Genomic DNA, 23,673 nt, shown 5'->3' on the forward strand with positions numbered 1-23,673 from the left:
TCATGCACGTGTTGTCTAACATACGGTTACGAATGAATTTTTCGATAAAGGTATGATATTTATTTCTTGGTGCTTCTGGTACATTTGCAGCACTTTCTTGCACGAAGAACCCGGGCAGTGCTATCTGGCGACATTCTAAAAACCAATCAATAGTAAACAATCAGGTGTTTGACATAGCATAGGTGTTTGACTCCAATCCACATACTTGGATCCACATAGTCTGCAGTTTGGAGACAATTTCAGGTGTCGTTGAAGATGTTGTATGAGAAGCTTGGTCGAAGCCACCACTTTTCGGCAAAGATGGCATTGCGGTAGCAGTCGAGATCTCCGCTGAATGATTAATTAAAATTCTCAACACACCAAAATATTTTGATTGTTAAAGGTATTTCATTTTTTGGCGGTACCTGAAGTGCTTACTTGTTACTATCACTCCTTTTACACAGGTGATTTTAACTGATATAACTAAGGTGTAGTTGTATAGTCAACACGCGTTCTAAATCCACAACGATTGCGAACTACAGTAAGATGCGTTAGCGCATTCCAAGTGGATTGACACGCCAGTAACCTTATCCTTTATCCTTTAACTGAAGTGTGGACTGTATCCGAAACCTTATCCCAGAGTAACGTTGAAAGGTAGAAAAATGCAACGTCACTAGATGAGTTGTAATATTACAAACAATAGGTCCAAAAACTAAGTACTGTTGTATGAAGATTGTCAGGAAGACACGTTATTTGTACTACTGCGGATTAATTAAAACAAGCGCTGAGTTGTATCCACTCACCTGTCGAGTAAACCATATCAGCTTTGATGGAGCTGCGCCAAATGAACCATTTGAAACATTGACTTGTTCACTTGAATTATGGCCCTGCAACTTCTAACCACAACATGTAGTCGGGTCAAAACGACTTGAAGCGCGGACAACTGCGTAAGCAGAGCAGCTGCGCTCGAAGCGGTGCAGACAGCGGTTGGAATCGAGGTGGGAGCATCGCAAACTGCAGAGATGGATGGCGGTAGCAAGGATCCTTAGGCTGCCCGCAGAGTTCAGAGCCGCGGGGTTTGGCGACTTTGCGATTTCGGTGGTTATTGAGCGCACTCTTGTGAATAGTCTCTGTTGTTTTAGTGTTTATTGAGCGCACTGTTGTGAACAGCCAATAGCCAAGCGCTCGCGCGCCTCTGAACTCTGCGGGCAGACTTACACGATCCCAACCGCGCCGCTTCGAGCGCAGCTGCTTACGCAACTGTATGTGCGCGTCGTTTTGACCCAACTATACAGATAGTCAACATTGAATATATTCTACAATGACAGGCGTAGAGTCAACGCTGACCATATACTACCAGGTGATCAAAACGCATCAGCCGTAACGCATAACGCTCTTTCCCTACTTGCCATATATCCGCTTTTCCCTCTGTGCTGTCCAGTTGAAAAGGACCATGTTCACCCCACTGAATACGGCGTCTAATATATGACATGTTATATCAGAAACGATATATCCCTCTTACCACATCGTTTTTATAAAAGTTTTGGCCGTGCAACTGTGTCAGTGAAGGGTCGTCAGTTGTGAATTGCATATGTTGCATCGAACTTCGTTTCCTGAATCAATTTTCTGCCATGTGAAACAGAATTATAAAAGCCAGAGAATACTCTACTTTGCTCGGCACCGTTGTTCGTGGGATGGAGGCTCTTCAACATGTTTTATATCATGGGAACCAAAGTAATTCAGATGCAAACCATCTACACGATTGTCGTCACTGTAAATTATGTATTAATTATGCACGTATCAAAGGTACAACTTCAGTTCAGTGCCCGACGGGTACGAGGTGTGTGATACACGTGGTCTTACTCCACGCACATTTTCTAGAAATTAGAAGATTTTGGTCGGATTCGGTGAACTCGCTCACACTTATTCTAGCATGTGGAAAAATGAATGTGCTCAACAAAACTAGTACTAATAAATAATAATAGTAATAATAACAATAATAGCACAACAAAAAAAGACACATACTGAACATCCGCAGAGGTGAAAGGACGACAAGCAAAGTGGTGCCCCCAGAAAGGATCACCGCGACTTCGAATGATGCCATCTTTGATGTGAATGGTACGAATCACATCTTTCACCCTTGCTAAAGAAAACTCCACAAAACATTAACATAACAATAACAATTCCATAAAATTAAAGTCAAGAGTAACAAAAATCAACTTCTATCTATACACGCACTGTCAATCTTCGCTTTCCTGCAACTGAGGCAAGAATAGAATTTACTCGAGTCCACTGATGATGTCCTTGTGTAGGAAAATTCGTAAAAGACGTTCGGATTTCCGGGTAGAGAAACAACAGCGACTGGGTGAGAAGACTTTGACTGAAATGTAAAGGCGTCAAATGCTTAGGCAATGAATTTTTCGTAGAGTTCTAGATACCCGTTTAGCCAAGCACATGTTTAACCTTTGAAAGTCGTTATTAATCAATAGCTTAGTGGCGGAATATTAGGGAACCAATCAATTAGGACTTTTCCAACTTCGTTTCCAGCAAGAAACTTATCACACAGCTCTGCTCATTTCACAATCTCTCCCATCACTGCGCGAAGGTGCAAAGATCGGATTATAAACTTCACAGACAGAACTGCAGCTTCTCCCGACCGTTAGACCTAAATTACTACGCAGACTTTTTGTCAGAGATCTTGCGGTTTCTCATCCATTATCAGAATAATCAGTTAGACTTTATAATTCGAAGTTCGTTTTTGACAATCCGATCCAACTGCAAGCTCATTGCTAGGCTTCATCGAACTCTAGTGAAACCGACTCAAAAAGACTCGAGAAAAAGAAAAGCGCGAATGACTCAGTATTCAAAAAAAGGAATTGCAATGATTTAATTATTTGAACACCCTTATCACCATCATTTGGTACTTATTTCACCCAATAAGGCTTTATATTGCTCCCGTTTCTCTCACTTCACCGATTTCTATAACAAATCGTAAAAGTTCTTTAGGAAAACAAGTAGTTCTATCACAATAATACCTTGCTTTTGAAGAAAGATTCTCGAAACGCCACTTTGTACTCATGTTGCACTTCTCGTCTGAGCCGACGTGGTTGAGCTTCATGGGATGCTTGCTTTAAAAAATTACTTATATAAGAGCGAATGACTCAGTATTCAAAAATTAGAAAGGCAACATACTAAAGTTATGCAATATGCGCCTATCCTGAAATTGTTTGAAAAAAAATTAAACACACCCTCTTATCAGCATTGAATGTTACTTCCCAAGGAAACGGTTCAGCAAGTATACTACGCCGTTGTCGAAACCTTGGGAAAGAATCTCTTCGCCAGTACACGCGATCACCCTCGTAAAGAAATTGATTGGCATCGAAATGAATGTTACATATGTAAGAAGCTTTGCAACCATCCAAATGATCCAGGCCCAAATGAAAGAAAGCAAGCCTGAAATAATGGTAGCATTTATGACAGGTGGTAAGTACTCCAGAAGTGCGAAAGTTCGACCTTCCTTGAATCTTTGCATAGAGATTGCAACTTGTCGATAGTTAAATTTAAGCAACTGTCAAGCTTTACAAACTTTATTAAGGCTAACGTCTCGGCGTTGTCGCCTTCGTCAGAGCCTGGAAAGTAAGAACATTTACACTATATCCTCTCAAATGCCTCATCTAGAACAAGTCATCATCACCTAAGATATTACACCCGGAAACAAAACCAAAAGAGCCCAGATCGTTGCGCCTACCTCAGTAGCCGCGTTGCCGTGATGTTAGCGGATATCCGCGTGGTACAATCGCTCCGCTAATACTAATTAGGATGCGACCCACATATGACCCCGTAGATCAAAATCTGCAAAGGTCTTGATACAGAGTCACGTTGGACACGGCTAAGCACTCTTCCTTTCTATTCATTTTTGGATCTTTTGCATTTATCCAAAACGCTTCTAAAGTTCGGCGAGCTATAATTTCGGGTTTGTACTATAATATCGTGACAGTTATGCAGAAAAGAACATTTTTATGACATTGTCTGCGGTGGGCTCCGAAGGGGGTTGCTGCATTCGATTGTTTAATCCCATTTAGATGTTCTTTAATGCGAACACAAAGAGATCGCCCTGTTTCGCCGATGTATTGGTCCCCACGGGCTTTGCACGAAATTAGATAGACTACACCAGAGACCATGCAGTCGCCTTCCTTCCCGAATGGGCATATTACACAGTCTAGAGTAAGACAGAAGCTACCGTACATACTATTTCGAACTAATTGCTTCTTGAGATTTGTTGGAGGTATTTCCACAATTCTCGCTTGGTCCTCGATTCCGCATTTCACCAGACTAGCCCGTATAGCTTTACTCAAGTCGTCGGTTATGAAGGGCAGGCAGAAATTGATCTTATTCGAGTCAAACGTTGTAGAATATTCTCGCTGCGCACCAAGATCTGGCCTACGCGCTACATTACCAGTGTAACCGTTAGAATTCGCGATATATTGCGCTAGGTTGATCGCATCGATCCGCTCCTGGACAAAATACAAAAAAAAACACACAATCAGAAGACCCAGAGGTATTCAAAGTACGTCCTATCATAAACAATGTAGGTGGCCCCACGGATAAAATATCTTGGCTTTTGAACGCTATACTTCAACACCATTGCTCAAGTACGTTCTCGCGCATCTATCCAACACCAGCAGGTTCCTTGAGCAGCTTCAAAGAGCGCGTTCAGAAAAAGGGTGCGTAATCGAATCTTTCGATGTCACATCGCTCTATACAAATGTTGCAAACAGCGCTGCAATGCAAGTTGTGTTCGAGCTACTCGTAGAACACCGAGACACTCTAGACTTGCACGGGCTTTCCATAAGACAAATTGTGACGCCCCTGGATAAGTGCTTAAAGTGCTCCATTTTTCGTTGGGCTGGACACTATTATAGACAGGTATTAGGGGATGGGCCGTGGGGCGATTAGCTCCCACACTAGCCGTTGTATTCATGTCTAAAATAGTACACCCCATTCTGGAACGAAAACCTTTCCTGTACTGCCGTTACATTGATGACTGTTACATTATATGCCCCATTCAAGACGAGATGAACACTTGTTTCGAGCTTCTAAACCAGCACTCCCCTTATATACGGTTCACAAGGGAAAACCCCAAAAAATTAGCTGTCCTTCCTTAATGTACAAATACAGTGGTCCAATGGTGAATAGAAGACACGATGGTTCCGAATACCTAGCAATGAGAACATTTTAGTTCATTGTCTTCCCGCTCATCATAGGAAAACTAAGAAATCTGTGATTAAAAACATGTTTAGGACAGCCGTAAGGGTAACATCAGATGTCCAGGAGCGGATCGATGCGATCAACCTAGCGCAACGTATCGCGAATTCTAACGGTTACACTGGTAATGTAGCGCGTAGGCCAGATCTTGGTGCGCAGCGAGAATACTCTACAACGTTTGACTCGGATAAGATCAATTTCTGCCTGCCCTTCATAACCGACGACTTGAGTGAAGCTATACAGGCTAGTCTGGTGAAATGCGGAATCGAGGACCAAGCGAGAATTGTGGAAATACCTCCAACAAATCTCAAGAAGCAATTAGTTCGAAATAGTATGTACGGTAGCTTCTGTCTTACTCTAGACTGTGTAATATGCCCATTCGGGAAGGAAGGCGACTGGTCCCTGGTGTAGTCTATCTAATTTCGTGCAAAGCATGTGGGGACCAATACATCGGCGAAACAGGGCGATCTCTTTGTGTTCGCATTAAAGAACATCTAAATGGGATTAAACAATCGAATGCAGCAACCCTCTTCGGAGCCCACCGCAGACAATGTCATAAAAATGTTCTTTTCTGCATAACTGTCACGATACTATAGTACGAACCCGAAATTATAGCTCGCCGAACTTTAGAAGCGTTTTGGATAAATGCAAAAGATCCAAAAATGAATAGAAAGGAAGAGTGCTTAGCCGTGTCCAACGTGACTCTGTATCAAGACCTTTGCAGGTTTTGATCTACGGGGTCATATGTGGGTCGCATCCTAATTAGTATTAGCGGAGCGATTGCACCACGCGGATATCCGCTAACATCACGGCAACGCGGCTACTGAGGTAGGCGCAACGATCTGGGCTCTTTTGGTTTTGTTTCCGGGTGTAATATCTTAGGTGATGATGACTTGTTCTAGATGAGGCATTTGAGAGGATATAGTGTAAATGTTCTTACTTTCCAGGCTCTGACGAAGGCGACAACGCCGAAACGTTAGCCGTAATAAAGTTTGTTAACAATCTTGGCTGTAGCTTGATTTCTACTATCGGTAATTACTCCTGCTACATTAATAGTTCATGAAGTTCATGATCTGATGCAATCGGAGAGCATTTCTAACAAAATAGAACACAACAAAAATACATGGATTCGATGGAAAAGCAGGGAAATACTTGGACACAAAGTTTCTTCAATAGCAGTATACTTGTTTAACTATAAGAACCATGAAACTTTAAGGGACAACGCAGATATCCTCATAACAAGACATATCATATGAGACCTAGAGACAAAGTGGCAATGATGGACCTCAAATCAAAGGTCTAGATCTTTTGTTTTTTAATGCGTTTATTTCTGCCTACTGTAGGTCATTTTCCAACTTTTCTGTCAGCGTACTGTTCCGCATTATAAATGATTTCATGATGACCATTTGATCTTCTGCTGCTATATACAGGAATTTTATATTGCTAAATTTTTGTTTGTTCCTACCGTTTTCGCAAACCCCGTCAAAAGATTGAAGAGTTACTGTACAAATAAAAGAGAACCGAACGTCCAGACTTTCTGTGATGTTCCCCTCACTCCCGATCATTGATCAATAGAAATTAATAGTAGTGGCATCTTCTGCAAAAAAAAAACCTTTCTTTTTTTGCAAATTTAGGCGAGAAATTTCACAGTTCTCTTTCTGTTAGCGTAATTTCTACATTCAAAAAGTATCCGAACTTCAGCTTCAAACTCTCCTCTGGTACCAACATAATATAGACACAATTTGAGAGCAATACCCAAAGTATGGGTAATCCTCCTGCTTTCTCCCAAACTGTTGTCACATAATGAGTGCTTTCTCCGTATGTATGTATGTATGTATGTATGTATGTATGTATGTATGTGTGTGTGTATGTATGTATGTATGTATGTATGTATGTATGTATGTATGTATGTATGTATGTATGTATGTATGTATGTATGTATGTATGTATGTATGTATGTATGTATGTATGTATGTATGTATGTATGTATGTATGTATGTATGTATGTATGTATGTATGTATGTATGTATGTATGTATGTATGTATGTATGTATGTATGTATGTATGTATGTATGTATGTATGTATGTATGTATGTATGTATGTATGTATGTATGTATGTATGTATGTATGTATGTATGTATGTATGTATGTATGTATGTATGTATGTATGTATGTATGTATGTATGTATGTATGTATGTATGTATGTATGTATGTATGTATGTATGTATGTATGTATGTATGTATGTATGTATGTATGTATGTATGTATGTATGTATGTATGTATGTATGTATGTATGTATGTATGTATGTATGTATGTATGTATGTATGTATGTATGTATGTATGTATGTATGTATGTATGTATGTATGTATGTATGTATGTATGTATGTATGTATGTATGTATGTATGTATGTATGTATGTATGTATGTATGTATGTATGTATGTATGTATGTATGTATGTATGTATGTATGTATGTATGTATGTATGTATGTATGTATGTATGTATGTATGTATGTATGTATGTATGTATGTATGTGTATGTATGTATGTATGTATGTATGTATGTATGTATGTATGTATGTATGTATGTATGTATGTATGTATGTATGTATGTATGTATGTATGTATGTATGTATGTATGTATGTATGTATGTATGTATGTATGTATGTATGTATGTATGTATGTATGTATGTATGTATGTATGTATGTATGTATGTATGTATGTATGTATGTATGTATGTATGTATGTATGTATGTATGTATGTATGTATGTATGTATGTATGTATGTATGTATGTATGTATGTATGTATGTATGTATGTATGTATGTATGTATGTATGTATGTATGTATGTATGTATGTATGTATGTATGTATGTATGTATGTATGTATGTATGTATGTATGTATGTATGTATGTATGTATGTATGTATGTATGTATGTATGTATGTATGTATGTATGTATGTATGTATGTATGTATGTATGTATGTATGTATGTATGTATGTATGTATGTATGTATGTATGTATGTATGTATGTATGTATGTATGTATGTATGTATGTATGTATGTATGTATGTATGTATGTATGTATGTATGTATGTATGTATGTATGTATGTATGTATGTATGTATGTATGTATGTATGTATGTATGTATGTATGTATGTATGTATGTATGTATGTATGTATGTATGTATGTATGTATGTATGTATGTATGTATGTATGTATGTATGTATGTATGTATGTATGTATGTATGTATGTATGTATGTATGTATGTATGTATGTATGTATGTATGTATGTATGTATGTATGTATGTATGTATGTATGTATGTATGTATGTATGTATGTATGTATGTATGTATGTATGTATGTATGTATGTATGTATGTATGTATGTATGTATGTATGTATGTATAGCATGTTGGCAAGTTGGTAGCATGTCGTCCTCAGAAAGTGGAAACCCGCATGCAAACGGCTGCTTAAGTAGTAGCAGGATGTTTATGTGATCTCACGTGGGACGTTATCTTTATCAGTACGATGATGTCATCCACGTCACTACATGCTAAAACATCACTCTTTGATAACTGTTGAGGGGAAACAGCAGGGAAACCCATCTTTCGGGTAATGCTTTTAAATTTCGTCTATAATATATTGGTAAGGAATGTTAGAAGCTAAAGTTTGAATGTTCTCCAAATGTAGAAGTGACGCGTTTAGAAAGTAGACTATGAAATCTTTCGCCTTTAGTTACAATAAAAAAGATGAAGGAAGATTGTTAGAAATACACAAGTCTAATTTCACAAAAAAAAAAATGCCACTAATATTAATTTTCGTTGATTAGTGAAGCAAGCGAAACAAACACCACAGAGTCTGAAGTCCGGCTTTAGCCGGACGTTCAGACTGGTATAAATATGAAAATCCAGGCGTCTCAGAATTCACGTTTTGTGTGTGTGTGTGTCTCGGTTCGCAGCAGAGTTGATAAGGCCAACGCAACTGCTGCAGGTGTAATCCAAACGAAGGCAAATCTCCAGTGTCCAACTTCTTCGTCAAATGAAGGCGTCACACGCGTTTCGTGGAGTTACTCGTTACAAATAGCAATAAAATCAATAAAGTTGGATCAACAGTACTGTCGTAGTCACAAATGGCAACAAACCATGACTTTCGCAGATTCCGATCTTCAGGCCATTTGAATAACCGTACTTTTGGAGTAGGTGTTCGACAGCAGACAATGCAATGTGGAGTTGTCAAAGGTAATGATTTTCTAGTACCTGAAAAGCCCTTGAAGGATACTGCGGCACCATACTTAAAAGTATTTTTAAAAGTGATAAGATGTGAAATACAACTAGTGAAACAAACACGTAGTTCTCACGAATAAAGATGAACAAAACTTGGTAAAGTTATGGCTGTACTACACACAACATGCTAGTCATGTAGTACCAAGACCTCTTGTTAAATTAACCTTTCTGATACTTTGTAGTGTTAGCGAAGATTTACAACAATAATGATCAAAGCAAAAAAAAAATCAGTGGAACGAACTAGAAATGAGCTGTTTCAAACGTAGCACCGATCTTTTGTTGCAAAGATCCACTATTCATTTTGAAAAAGTGTAAGAAAAAATATAATATAAATAGATATAAGTAATATAAATAAATATAAATAGTAAATAATATGACATAATAATAATAGGAGAATATAATATGAGCGACAATATCCCAACCCAACAAGCAGCAGACATTTGCGGATGAGAAGTATGTAAAATTTGGAATCACACACTACCCCTTTGGGTTGCAACACAAAAGTTGTAAAGTAATGTCTTACTAGTAAAGAGCCTCTCAAACATTTGGAGTCGAGAAAGTCGTCCATTGTTAAAGGCAGCGTGTCACGAAAGTGACAATGTCGAGGTCTCTGCGGGCAAATCTAGAGTTCCGAGTGTAGATGACGAGTATGAACTTGACCCCGCTCAATCTCCTAATCTTGCTTTAAGAAAAAACGCTTTAAAAAACGAAATAATAAACGATATATTGGTGAAACAAAGCGACCTCTTTGTGTTCGTATTAAAGAACATCTAGATTGGATGAAACATTCGAACGCAGCAACGCCTCTCGAACTCATCGCAGAAAATGTTATGAAAATGCACCTTTCTGCAAAGCTGACACGATTCTATCGTACGAACCCGAAATTGTGGCTCGCAGAACTTTGGAGGCATTTTGTATAAATGCTAAAAGTCCAAAAATTAATAGAAAGGAAGAGTGCGTAGCCGTGACCAACGTGACTCTGTATCAAGACCTTTGCAGGTTTTGATCTGCTGGATCATATGCGAGTCGCATCCTAATTAGTATCAGCGGGCGATTTTTCAAGTGTGAGTCCGCTAATATCATGTGAACGCGGCTGCTTAGGTAAGTACAAAGATTTGGACTCTTTTGGTTTCGATTTTGGATGTAACATCTAAGGGAATGATGACTTCCTCTGGATGAGACATTTGAGAGGATATGTTACAAATTATCTGTCTTTCCAGACACTCACGAAGGCGGCGACGCCGAAATAGCCGTAATAAAATTAGTTAACAATCTTGGATCTTGCTAGAATTTGACAATCGACAAATTAATTAGGTTTTCTCACCAACCTATTCAACTAAAGCCAATAAATAGGCTGTTGAGGGACCGGAAACGTGTACATAGAGGAGCGTTCTAACGTACCTCATAGGAACTAAAGTGATTCCCACGCCTTTTTTTTTACGACGATTGGCGATGAACGAGCGGAACCTCCTCGGATCCCGCAATCTACAACTCATTCTCTAGCCCTTTTTCACCTACTCCTCCACCAGTCCAGACTCTTGGCATGCTGCCTCCGAGGACTCTTACGCGTTTGAACGTTGCATCCTCTTCGCTCAAAGTGACAACAAGGAAGATCAAAATTGTACATTGCTGCAGAACGAGGTTTTGCTGCCGTAACATCACATATCTTTGGGTATCCACTAGGATCAAGCGTGTAAACGGAACACGATCCTCCCGAAGAAGACCATCCTCCACCCTTTCATCCCCTCTAATACAATCGCTATTAGGGCGAGTGTAGTGTAGCGGTTAGACGTTCCGCTGCCTTCACGATCGGTCGGAGGTTCGAATCCACCCTCGTTCTCGCCAAGCCCCTCATCCCTCCGGGGTCGATAAATTGGTACCAGAGTTGTATGAAAGGATAAGAACACTGACTTGACACACCGGCTAGCCCCCGCAAGTAACTGCATAGGCTGGTTGCACGTTCGTGAACCTTAAACGACTCTGAATTGAAGTGAACGTGGTGGCGCATCCCAAGCGGATTGATTAACGCCAGACTCTTTATCCTTTACAGTCGTTGTTGTAGAATTCACAAACTTGAAAGATTCGCACTTAGGTGGGAAATACGGGCAGGGCCACCAAAAGCAACAGAATGAACGTCACCGTAAGGATGATGCTAGAAGTGTCCTGCTTCATGCAATTGTAAGAAAATAAAATTAGGTGGTACGTTGATAATCTAGTAAAATTAAGGTGATACATTTCAACAACAACAAGAAAAGAGACGTAAATGACTGAGCTCCATGAGCAATACACTTGAAAGATTGTCAACTATATTGCCAAGATTTCTTCAGGAAGTCTTTCAAAAAATATTATGCGTGTCGCATTCTTCGAGTTTGAAGAAATCACCACATAACTTTCACATGCGACACAGACCTATAGAAGCTGGAGCTTAGTCGAACAAATCCAAGAACAATGGATGGGTAGATGATGGAGGGCGGTACTTTTATTAAGGTTATAGCATTCAGCTGATTGAAAATTAAATTTGATTGCTTCGTACATATGGCATTTTGTGGATGCTGTAGTACACTTTCCTTCACGGATATTCTCAAGTACAAATTAAAGACATCACCCCACGAATCTGAGGTGGAGTATTCGTATACGGTCGTATCGTATCTTAGATTATGGGGAAGAGGGTGATTCCGTCCATTTCTTCCTTATTGTCGTAAAGACCGCCCGGAAGGTGCGGCTTCGAGCGTTCCGGGGCGCTATTTTCCACAACGAGTTCGATTGAAGCGCGCCAGTCTTGTGCACGCGCCGCATCTTCCGGGTCGTTTTTTACGTCAATTAAGAAGAAATGGACGGGATCACCCCCTCTCCATTATCTAAATACTATGCCGTATACGAATACACCACCTGAAATCCGTACCACCTCAGATTCGTGGGGTGATGCCTTTAATAATTAAGTCGATACTGACTAATTAACCCAGCAAAAACAAGTATGCACCCTTCGTTTTTATCTCTAAGATTTTTTCAATAACCGGACTAAAATGTTTGAATATAGAGCCTTCAGTTCCAGAAATGGAGAAGAAATTAATGGCAATGTAAATCCTTGGATCTGGATAGAGTTGAGCTAGTGTTTGTTGGTTTAGATCTTAATAAAACGATAAAAAGATAAAGTGTCTGACGTTAATCAATCCGCTTGGGATGCGCCACCACGTTCACTTCAATTCAGAATCGTCTTAGGTTTACAAACGTGTAAGTGATCTATACAATGGCTTGCGGGAGCTAGCCAATGTGTCAAGTTTGTTTTTTTAATCTAGATACTGCTTACAAATATTTCTACATACCACCTCATGCACATTCACTTTTCTTAGCCTTCTTTAAATGTATTCTGACCTCTTAAAGCAAGTTGTTTGTTTGTTTGAAACGAGAAGCCTTGCGTCACTGTTCTTGATAAGAGTGACAAATCGTTGCTTGTTCTTCCGCAACTATGAAAGCCGTTCTAACATTAAATTTCCACGCAAGATATTTCAGATTTTGCTCGCTGATGCTCGAGACGGAATTATCCATGAGCAATACTAAATAGGAAGTACCATTTCAAACACCAAAAGCATGCGCAACAAGAAACTGGAAACTGAATTTGGTGCACTTCACCTGCAGATTCCACTTCCTCATAAGTAAGCACAGATTGAGTGTCATCCAAGAGCGGTATTTCCTCATCTTCTTCCTCCATCTCCTCATAGCCGTCCTCGTCGTTTTCAGTACATGCGTCGTCTACTATCTGCTACAAAATTCATGACCTCCTCTTCTCACCTCAAAAACTATGTGGAACATACTGAAATTACTGAAATTGGTTCCGTCATTGTAGCATCTGAACAATGTGGGAGATGAGCACACGGGATGTTTCGACCACAATACAACTTTTTGTGCATCTTAGGTGGGATCTACAATATCATAAATGGAAACAAAAATGGTAATAAACAACGAGCACAGTGAACGACGAAGTCTCAAGCAGGAAACAGATAAACGAGAAAATCCTCTTTAATACATCCTTACATAAGTGACCAGCCGAAGAGGATGCATCACTTAAAAGGTGTAGCGGACATGCTCTGATGCGATTGCTCGCTCCGGAAAGATCGTGAGCAGATGTGGTTGCCTACAGCCTATCGTCTTCCACTGCAACAGCAGTTGTATTATTGGGCAATGCGGATAAGTGTAAGTAGTACGACCGATGACGTATCATGAACGCGGTGCTGGCGAAGCTGGAGCTGTTGAAGAAAGAACGCAGAGGTAACTTTTCATCCGGGTTTTCATGCATTAGTGGTTACTGACTAACATAACGTGAGGGGAAATGGTTGGGAACACCAATTACTACTTGTCCGTATCTACTTCGTTCGAATTAATTCGGTACTATGTTACACTTTTTATACCCAGCAGAACTAAAAAAGCTTTAAACGTTCAACAAAGACCAATTCTATGTCTGTTCTGTGTTCCATCTTGAACAGGAAGCTGTTTGGATATGCTAGTTCCGTTGATATACATGGGCGACAAAGTGATTTGCACCATTGAATAACACCTGTTTGCATAGTGGTACTACTTCTACTCATATAAAGATTGGAAATGTGTAATAGCATAGATTTTAACTAGTGATATCTTCTTCTCCTGGAATCTTTAGATAGATTCTTAGTATTAGCCACATGTAGAGAAAAGAACGTTGATCCGTACACTCATCTTTTTTTTTGAACAGGAACAAAGCAGAAGACGGGCTGCACAGCCGCTTTGTATTGTGTTGAGAGCAAAATTAACCCTTTTTGGGAATGTTTGCCGCTTAATCAACTTTTCTCTATCCTCTTTTTGGGTTTTTTTTCTTTTGAATACCAACGGATTTGAACATTAACTGCTGATATCTTCCAGTATCGGCCATTGTGGCAGTCGTCGTAAAAGAATCCAGGAACTCTATGACATTTGCTTACTGTCTTATCACTTAATTTGGTTAATTATTACATTCCATGATCGACATATTAAGGATTTGCTTTTTGTTTTTGCTATCGAGTGAAATAACTTCGATTCATGCCTTTAAATTATGAGTGACCAAGGGTGTTAGTTTCTAACGAAGGATAAATGTATGTGATCATGTACAATCTCTGACAAGAATATGGAACCGGGCTCTAAGGATCATCTATACTAGTAACCAGAGTAACCTTGCAGTTATTCAACCACAAGAAGGTTACTATGGTTAGTATGTATCGTTCTATGCTGGTTTTAAATTTGATCGCACTCGGAGACAGTGAGTTATAATTAGAATTGCTGCACCTTCCGTACGAAAGCAGGGAATGACAGTTGGACAGTGTCATCTCGATCCGTTTATCTTCTTTGAGCGGTTAAGCTTTGTTAGGTTACGATAGCCAACGAACAACTACCACCTGTCACACAGCCGGTGAGGGAGAAAGCGGATGTTCACGAATATTCAGTAATAAGTCTTCTGGAGCGTTCTTTCTGCAAGGTATTAGCTATTCTTCAGTAGCATTCAAACAAAAGTTGACGCCAATTCGAAGAGAACTGTAGAAGACGTTCGGTCCTATTGAATGAAACTTCAACAGCCCGTTCGTGAAATCTCGGATAGTTTGCATACTGTTCCCGTTTCATTCAGTTTATTTCAATGTGTCATTTCTGACACTCTTTTAAAAACGCACTTTCACCTTCACCTTTACCACTAGGATGGATGATATGATAGGTCATATTGGGAGAACTTCCCTAGCTGGCATAGGTAAAGAGCTTCTCACTGTTCATATCTTAGCATCAGCATTCTATATTTCAGATGTTAAGAATAAGAGTGCAAGTGGACAAAATAGACTAGTTGCAGAGTATCAATTTTCTCAACAGAACGCGATGCAAGGTATGAAATTCTGCATGGTTTGTCCTTGGAACCCCTTTCTGCTCGCAAATGTTTTGTTGCAGCTGGAATTTTTGAGAATCTGATCACTGCCCAAGGATCAAGTGTTCTGCCTCATAGCGTTGATGATATCCTAGGAGACTCATTGGGCATGACGTTTTTCATTCACTTTCTGGAATCGTGTGGTGCGTACTTTGATGAACTTAATGAAATGTTTGGTGGTTTCTTGTAAAACGTCAGCTAGGTTTGGTTCCATGGACATTTTTTCCAGATAGACTGAATCTAGTCAAATTTTGGACACATGTTAATGGGTTTAAGACATCTCTTGGAGAAGATCGAACTGAATCGTTGCAAAAAGCGGAGCTTTCCCGTGAGTTGTGCTTGCCTCTCCTTTTCGATAACATTCCTTTTTAATTTTAAAAGTGTCGTTTTCTGTTTCTTACGAAATGATGCAGGATTTGTTTTGTAGCGTATTTTTTTGCGCTGAACTTTTTTTTTAAATGATACGTGGAAAAATTGCTGCACGATCCTGAAAGAATCTTTTTCAAATGTTGCTGTCCGGGTTACACGCACCATAACGGAAAACCAGTTCCTCGTAGACAGTGTTGAGACTTAAAGAATACAAAACTATGCATAACTCCAATAGAAGAGGTGATACAATAAACAGTTACGTTCTCACCATCGCTGTAGCAGGTGCGCGGAAGGATAGTTTGTCACCTTGAACCGACACACATAAAGTCGCGTCAAAACGACATCAAGAGCACAGTGCGTAAGCGGTTGCGCTCCAACGGACGTGGTGGAGATAGCGGTTGGAATCGAGGTGGGACCGTTGCGAATTGCAGCGATGAGGTGCTAGCATGGGAATTTATTCGTAGTTGAGAAGACATGAAGATAAAAAAAGTGAGATTGATTTAAAAGAAAAAAGGATAGAAGATCAATATATATATATATATATATATATATATATATATATATATATATATCACACAAAAATAGTGATCCACACACACATATGTCGTTTGCTTACAAATACCCACATACATTTGCAAAAATAGTGGGGACAAAATGACATGAAGCACGGTACAGTAACGTAAGCCGCTGCGCTCAAAGCGGTGCAGTGGAGAAAGCGGATGGAATTGAGCTTGGCCTACCACTGATTGCAGCTATGGTGCTAGCAAGGCGCCCCTCGATCCTAATTGCTGTGCCCCACGCACCGCTTCGAGCGCAGCCGCTTACGCAACTACTCCGTGCTTCATGCCGTTTTTACCCTGCTATGTGCTATTGTGCGCATGCACACATCTTACTAATAAATCGAAGTTTGGTTGTCATGAGCACATCTGGCGAAAGAGAGAAATACGCGACGGAGGCGAAACGATGAGAGAATGAAAATAGAATGTCGATTGACTCTAAGACTTTATTCTTAGTTGAGAAGACATGTCGTAAAAATGAGAATGGTTTGAAAGAAAAAAGGATAGAAGGACTCTAGACTTTGAAACGACATTTCCGAACATACACAACAAAGGAATGTAGATGTGACTTCGAATATTCCTCTGGGATTGTAACAATAAAATTTTTATTGCAAAATTTGCTTCTATTTCTTTGCAGTTGCTTTGCTTGATGCTCGTAATATTTACGACAAGTACATTGACGGAGAATCTGCTTCCAGTATTTCTTTTCCATGGAGTATTTCAGAGCGAGTATTAAGTACGTATTCTTCAATTCTGCTGCTGCTGTAGTCCACTTCTGCTACATGTTTTGTTTCAGGTAGGTTATCTGAAGAACATTTAGCGCCAAACATATTTGATGAAGCTGCTCGCTTTGTTCGTGATTTATTCGAATTACGGTTGGTTTCAATCATGTTTCGATGCGAGCTGTCTTTATTATATATGGATCGTCCCTAAGTATCGCTTTCTACCGCCAAATTTCCAGGTACTACAAGGAATTTAGGAACAGCATTTACTTCAAAAAATATCAGCTGCGAAAACTTTCGCAAGGATGTAGTGTGGAAGATGTTCTGCACGTGCCTGCTCTGCTGTTAGCTTTCTTGGAGGTTTTTTTTTCTGGAAATGTTTGGGTTATCTTCCCGTTCTATTCATTCTGCATGTAGTTTATTGACGATCACCATGACCACGATAATATTCAATTCCTGTTGGCTTGCAACGCATTCGAGTTAAATTATGATTCTCTTGCTGATAATGATGTGCTTGAGGACGCCATCTGTATTTACGACAAGTAGGTCGTCCTAATGTTCGTTTTCTTTTAGTTGCTGTCACCTACTTTTAACCTAATATACACCTACTTTTCACCTCAGGTATTTCTCCATGCAAGCACTAACACCTCTTCGTGTCGATGTTAGCGTTCGTCAAGCTATGGAATCAGAAATCTGTTCAGATAGTGGGCGACCTTTACGTTCATCATTTCTTTCCGTCAAAGAGCTCTGTATGGATAGTTTGAGAGAGGTATTTCACAAAGTTCTATTAGTCATACTCCGTTTCGCAGAAGATCTCTCTAGCGAGTATGCTATAGTTTACAACTAGCCTTGCTTTAACTCATTTATGCTTCTCTGACCCAAGCTTTGCAAATGACTATTCCTTTCGCTGAACCATTCTCATGCTATAGTCGGGCCAAAACGACATGAAGCGCGGGCATTTGCGCAAACGGCTGCGTCGAAGCGCAGCGGTTGGGATCGTGTAAGGATCCTCGTTAACGGCACCCACCTCTGCAGTTCGCCATGGTCCCATCTTGATTCCAACCGCTGTCTACGCACCATTCGTGCTTCACGTCGTTTTGACCCAGCTATATATAGCTATTTTTTTTTACAGAAGTACTTAGGAAGATTTGTTCAATCGCCTGGCTACCAAAACTATTTGATAGAGTTGGAGGGTGAGGTTCAAAATATGGTAGGACATTTTGAGTCTTCTAATGACTACACTACTTCTGCGGACTACAAATTCGTTTTCGTTGTAGATAGAGCTTCCTCTAGCGAATCGTGATGGAGTACGTGCAGGTTCTTCATCGTCTGACTCTTTGCCTGTAACGTTGTGTGCAAATTTTGAAGCAGCTGATTGCAAGCGAGCTTCTGTGAAATCGGCCATGTATTCGCCGTTGCTTACAAGGCAGAACAGAAGTCTGTGAGTTCATTGCCCATGTTCGTGAGTTCATATTGCTTTTCATAGCAGATATCAAATAGACTGCGGGTTCTAGTGTTCTCACTGAGGCTCATCTTTGTCTTGTCTAATCTCATAATATTCACTTACGATGCAAAATTTGCATAGTAAGTGTTCCAGTGGAAAGCTTCTAATGCTTTGCAAATCCTTGTTGCTAGGCAGGATATTCTGAATTCCCGTCTTAATTTGATCTACAGTTGTGTTCTTTCTGTATACGTACTTGGATAACTGACATACCCACCAGAGCGAAAGGTGGTGTCGCTGCTGAATTCTGTAGCTGGAAAAATTCCACTCCTTTTATTTCCCTGCGGTAACCTCGTTCAGTGAGCAAAGGCAAAAAGAAGTGGCAGAATTGTGTTCTGTTCTGTTGTTCAACTATCTCCACGAATCTATTCCTTTGATGGATAGACATTTTTTTCTGGTAAGACTGTGAAAACTCTAAAATTGGGAAAACGCATTTGCAGAAGAGTTTGTGCTTCGACTGTTTTAATTCCTCTATTTCTTCGATGTTATTTGATTCTATGTTGTTGTCTCTTATTGGACTGACTTTTTTATTTTGTTCAGCTAAAACTATCTTTTAGCACTTGGTAATTTGATTTTTGTTGGATTGTCACTCACCAAACGCCTCAATGCATTTTCCATGAATTTTGTTTAATTAGAAATGGGCTTGGATTGAGAAATTTTGGTATGATTTTTGCAACAATTTGGTGAGCTTGATCAGGAGATGTAGCAGTAATGTAACTAGTATTTTGTTTATGATTTGGTGAATTAGTATTAGTTATTAGTTTTCTTCTGTAGAACAATTCTGCGAGTTTGGTTGGGGTATAGAACTTTTTTCCTGCTATTTCGTTGCAGCAGTAGTGAAGGAAACTCCGTATTCATTTATTTATTAGTTATCTAAATGTATCTGATAGCATGGTAAACTATTAGCGTCTAATGAGCTTTTTATTTGTTGGTAGCAGCTAACCGTATACAACATTTTCAGTTTGAACCGAACAGTCTTCAAAATTTTCGACACTCCTCAGTTTTTTTCTAAAATTTTTTTCGAACTAATAAGCTCAAATTGGTGTTTGGTTTTCACTTCTTTCAACAAATGCAAACTTTTGATCGCTTTTCTTTTTTGGGTTCTAGTCAACTACAATGAAAAATGAAATGAAAGTGCAAAAGAATAAATAAGAAATCAGCTGTTTATGTGATACTGTTCTGATAATATCGTTTTAGCCGTTATAGTCCAAGACCAGCCTGAGCGTCTGGCTAAAGCTGGACTTCACACTTTCTGTGGTGTTCACTTCGCTCCCCTTCACTAATCAACGAAAATGAACAGTAGTGGCATTTTCTGTGAAATTGGACTTGTGTATCTCCAACAATCTTTCTACCTTTTCTATATTATATCTAAAAGCGAAATTTTTTATAGTCTTCTTTCTAAACGCGTCAATTCTACATTTGGAGAGGATTCGAACTTCAGCTTCAAACACTTCTTATCAATATATTATAGAAAAAATTTAAAAGTATCACTCGAAATATGGGTTTTCCTCCTGTGTTTCCCCAACAGTTATCAAGGAATGATGTTTAGCGTGAAATGACGTGGACGACATCATCGTACTGATAAAGATAACGTCCCACGTCAGATCACATAAACATCCTGCTACTATTTAAGCAGCCGTTTGCATGCGGGTTTCCACATTCTGAGGACGGCATGCTACCAACTTGAGGCGAACTTAAAAGGAGATAGACAGGCGGAGGAGTCGTAAAGGTGAAAAGCAAAGCGCCCAGCTGCCACGGCTATGAAACGACTGCGACCATCTATCTATTGCGTCTTGCACACGAAGTTATCACGCACCATTTCGACGCGGTGGACCCGTCGCACGCCCTTCCAGAGGTGTCTGGCGCCAGCGCGCCAATCCGACGCCGGTGGACCCGTCGCACCCTCTTCCAGAGATGTCTGGCGCCGGCGCGCAACAAAAAAAAAAAAAAAAAAAAAAAAAAAAAAAAAAAAAAAAAAAAAAAAAAAAAAAAAAAAAAAAAAAAAAAAAAAAAAAAAAAAAAAAAAAAAAAAAAAAAAAAAAAAAAAAAAAAAAAAAAAAAAAAAAAAAAAAAAAAAAAAAAAAAAAAAAAAAAAAAAAAAAAAAAAAAAAAAAAAAAAAAAAAAAAAAAAAAAAAAAAAAAAAAAAAAAAAAAAAAAAAAAAAAAAAAAAAAAAAAAAAAAACAATCCGACGCCGGTGGACCCGTCGCACCCTCTTCCAGAGATGTCTGGCGCCGGCGCGCCAATCCGACGCCGGTGGACCCGTCGCACTCCCCTTTTTGAATTTCGTGACACACACACACACACACCGACTAAGCTCGTTATTATATATCATGATCATGATCATGATCATGATATATGACGGTTCGTTTATCCCTTTCTGTTAGGAGTTTTCTATGGTGGGGAAATCTCTTCGGTCTATTCACATATTTCATATATTCGTATACAAAATTGCTAAAAACTTGATTCTGACTCAATTTCTCCTTATCTCAGCGTTATTCAATGCAGTTTCTAAATTTAAATTTTTGAAGTGAGGCTATCCTTTTTTATATTCTGGAAAGGGTGAATTTTCAAATCAATTTTTTTCGCTGCAAAATCGCCGTCAGACAAAACCTGTAATGAGCTTGAGCTTTTCAGGGGAAGTGTATCTGTTGGTAAACAAATTAGCCTTCTCGAGATAACCAAGTCGTGTGCTTATGAACTTTGTGTGGGTAAAGCTATCTTTTTAGTGAGTATTGTATAAAAATTTGGAGTTCTAATCTGAGTAGATTGGGTTCAAATGAGCAATTGTTTTTTTTTGCGTCCGCCATTTATTGGTTTATTGCGTTAGTTCGCATTATCCGGCGTTAGTATCCGAAAATTTAATTTGTCATAAAAAATGTCTTACCAGAAAAGTAGATTAAGGCAAAAGGAACTGCTTTACTCCACGATTCTTTCATCGCAGAATTCATCCTTCGAGAAGAAGTCGTGCTGCACTTTGATCTGCTGATGTGCGTATTGTGGTAATAACTACCGGTATGAGTTCTTATCGAGGTTCAAGATTTAGTCGAGTTTTCTTTCGAATTTATTCCTCCGAGTGATGTTGCATAATTGTCTATTTGGTTTTCTCATTCTTCTTTGGACGTGACTTGACTTGAAATAATTCAGAGCAGTGTTAGTTTATTTTATGGATGCGTTCCTTTTTCCAGCAACTTAGCAGAAATTGATTGTATGGGCCAGTATCACGTTCTCTATGACGACTCATTGGCTCAGGACTCAAATACGCCTTCGAGGTATAATTGGTGCCAAATATGTTTAACTGGGTGAGCACGGTGCGCTTTGGGGCAGTGAAGAAGGAGAAGAAATTTTGTGTCAAAAAGAGAGTGTGCGTACTAATGAATACGTCGCGCTCACGCGGTTGAGTACATTGGGCCCCGGTAGTAGTTGGAATTAATCGAATTTTTTGCTTTCTCCAATGCTGCAGATTGGAACTTTTCAATTGAGAGCTGATTTCAGAATTCGTCGAAAGCTGAGAAAATATTTGGACAAATCTACACTCAAGGAAGAAGAAGTTGCTGTCGAAGTTGCCAGGACAATTATTGCTGATGTTCATAACATGGTGGTAGAGGGGAATAGATAGTAATAATTTCGGTTTTTCCTTTAGGAGTTCAACTCATTTTTGCACGCACTTTTTGCATTTATTCTCGCTTACATCCAGTGTATATCGAAGTTGGACGATTTCCCAATATACACCTTCAAGTCGCAACAAATTTCGAACAAATTTGATGGCATCAAAGAGATTTAAATGCAAAATAGTAGTGCAGTAGTAGAGCATGTATTTGTTCTTTTTCAATGCGCTTAGTCTTTTTATGTTCTGATTTTGCATTCTGCTTTGCTTTTATATCCATTAAGCAATATTTGTGCCTTAACAATCATAATGAAATGTCCTCCTCAAAGGCAGCATGCCCCGATTCTGACGTGTTCCCCCAACGGAAATCTAGAGAGAAGTATGCAGATTGCCGGAACCGGGGTAGTTCCTTTCATCTCTACCTTGTGTACGCGCTGTATCCCTCAACTAACTGCCTGTTCAAGTAAAACCATTGAACAGGTAGCTGAGGAAACCAGAGCATAAAAAAGGTGACGCATTCCAAATCACCTCATAGGAGCAAGCGTCGTTTCCACGCCGTTTTTTTACGATTAGGGAGAGATAGGACGGATCCATCCTGGATACTGCAATCTGCAGCCCATCTCTAGCTTTTGCTTGGGGAAAGCCATCCCACGTCAGAATCATGGTATACTGCTTTATGCTTTTGTGCTACCAATGTACATAAACAGGGTAATTTCGTTTCCAATGATTCTGTAAAGCATACCATTCCGAGTTTGTGTTTTTTTGTGCGTTCACAATTCCTCCTTTGTCTATCTAAGGCTGCCCGCAGAGTTCAGAGCCGCGCTGGTGCGCGGTTTGGCGGTTTTGGTGGTTATTGAGCGCACTGTTGTGAACAGTCGATAACCAAAAGCGCAGAGTCGCCAAACAGCGTGGCTCCGAACTCTGCGGGCAGCCTGAGCTTTATTTATATGTACTCTTGCAGTCTTGTCCGGCCCAATTCTTTGTTGGTTTTGTTTTACTCTTGCCTCATAATAGCGATTGCATTAGATTTTTAACAAATATTTGTCATTCATAGTCTTGATTTTTGCGTGTTGTTCTGCTTTCTCGTTATCTCAAGATTTATGCTGAATTCTAGTGCAGTTATTTGTTATCACATTGTTTTTAGACATAAGTGGTTAATTTCTCACTGAAAGCGCGTAATACATTCACATAATTACATTTTTTGAAATAAATAATTTCGAATATAAGCTACCGTTAGCTGTCAGATGGCTGCAGATTTCACGGATTTTTTTGTAAGTAGGTTTGCGTCCGTCAAAAATTGGCATTTAAGGGTTCAATCAAGGCTACTAAGCCCTTTTGCGATAGTGAGTTGCCTTAACAGCGGTACATCAGAAAATTGGCGTAGTGTGGAACCCTGATGGAAAATATGGAGTTCGGCGTATAGAAGTCGTATAGAAGTGTGAGCGTCCCCCACTCAAACCCACTAA

General features: G+C 39.4%; 2 protein-coding genes across 6 annotated transcripts; one reads left to right on the forward strand and one right to left on the reverse strand.

Annotated features, from left to right (window-relative positions):
* Positions 1-59: 59 nt before the first annotated feature.
* On the reverse strand, positions 60-13,600 carry RB195_010456 (uncharacterized protein; the record flags this gene model as incomplete). 4 transcript variants are annotated; one of them, XM_064191468.1, is made up of 14 exons in its annotated part: positions 60-135; positions 206-330; positions 783-866; positions 1,337-1,444; positions 1,502-1,592; positions 1,649-1,750; positions 2,005-2,122; positions 2,218-2,359; positions 3,015-3,107; positions 3,228-3,432; positions 9,400-9,514; positions 13,172-13,298; positions 13,354-13,461; positions 13,574-13,600. In XM_064191468.1, the coding sequence occupies 14 exons, from the start codon at positions 13,598-13,600 to the stop codon at positions 60-62; spliced, it is 1,521 nt and encodes a 506-aa protein (XP_064049051.1). The 4 variants fall into 4 exon arrangements, with proteins under 4 accessions (XP_064049051.1, XP_064049053.1, XP_064049050.1 ...); XM_064191467.1 differs by having other exon boundaries at positions 13,172-13,301; XM_064191469.1 differs by lacking the exon at positions 1,337-1,444.
* A 158-nt stretch (positions 13,601-13,758) lies between these two features.
* Positions 13,759-22,384, forward strand: RB195_010457 (uncharacterized protein; the record flags this gene model as incomplete). Of its 2 annotated transcripts, XM_064191471.1 has the most annotated exons (14): positions 13,759-13,807; positions 15,336-15,413; positions 15,476-15,595; positions 15,682-15,780; positions 17,016-17,114; positions 17,175-17,253; positions 17,340-17,460; positions 17,518-17,642; positions 17,722-17,869; positions 18,233-18,310; positions 18,378-18,541; positions 21,789-21,872; positions 22,096-22,186; positions 22,244-22,384. In XM_064191471.1, 14 exons carry the CDS (start codon positions 13,759-13,761, stop codon positions 22,382-22,384), a joined length of 1,476 nt encoding a protein of 491 aa, XP_064049054.1. The 2 variants fall into 2 exon arrangements, with proteins under 2 accessions (XP_064049054.1, XP_064049055.1); XM_064191472.1 differs by lacking the exon at positions 15,336-15,413.
* Between the last annotated feature and the right edge of the window lie 1,289 nt (positions 22,385-23,673).

The sequence above is a fragment of the Necator americanus genome, chromosome III (assembly GCF_031761385.1).
Source record: "Necator americanus strain Aroian chromosome III, whole genome shotgun sequence".
Taxonomy (NCBI): Eukaryota; Metazoa; Nematoda; class Chromadorea; order Rhabditida; family Ancylostomatidae; genus Necator; species Necator americanus.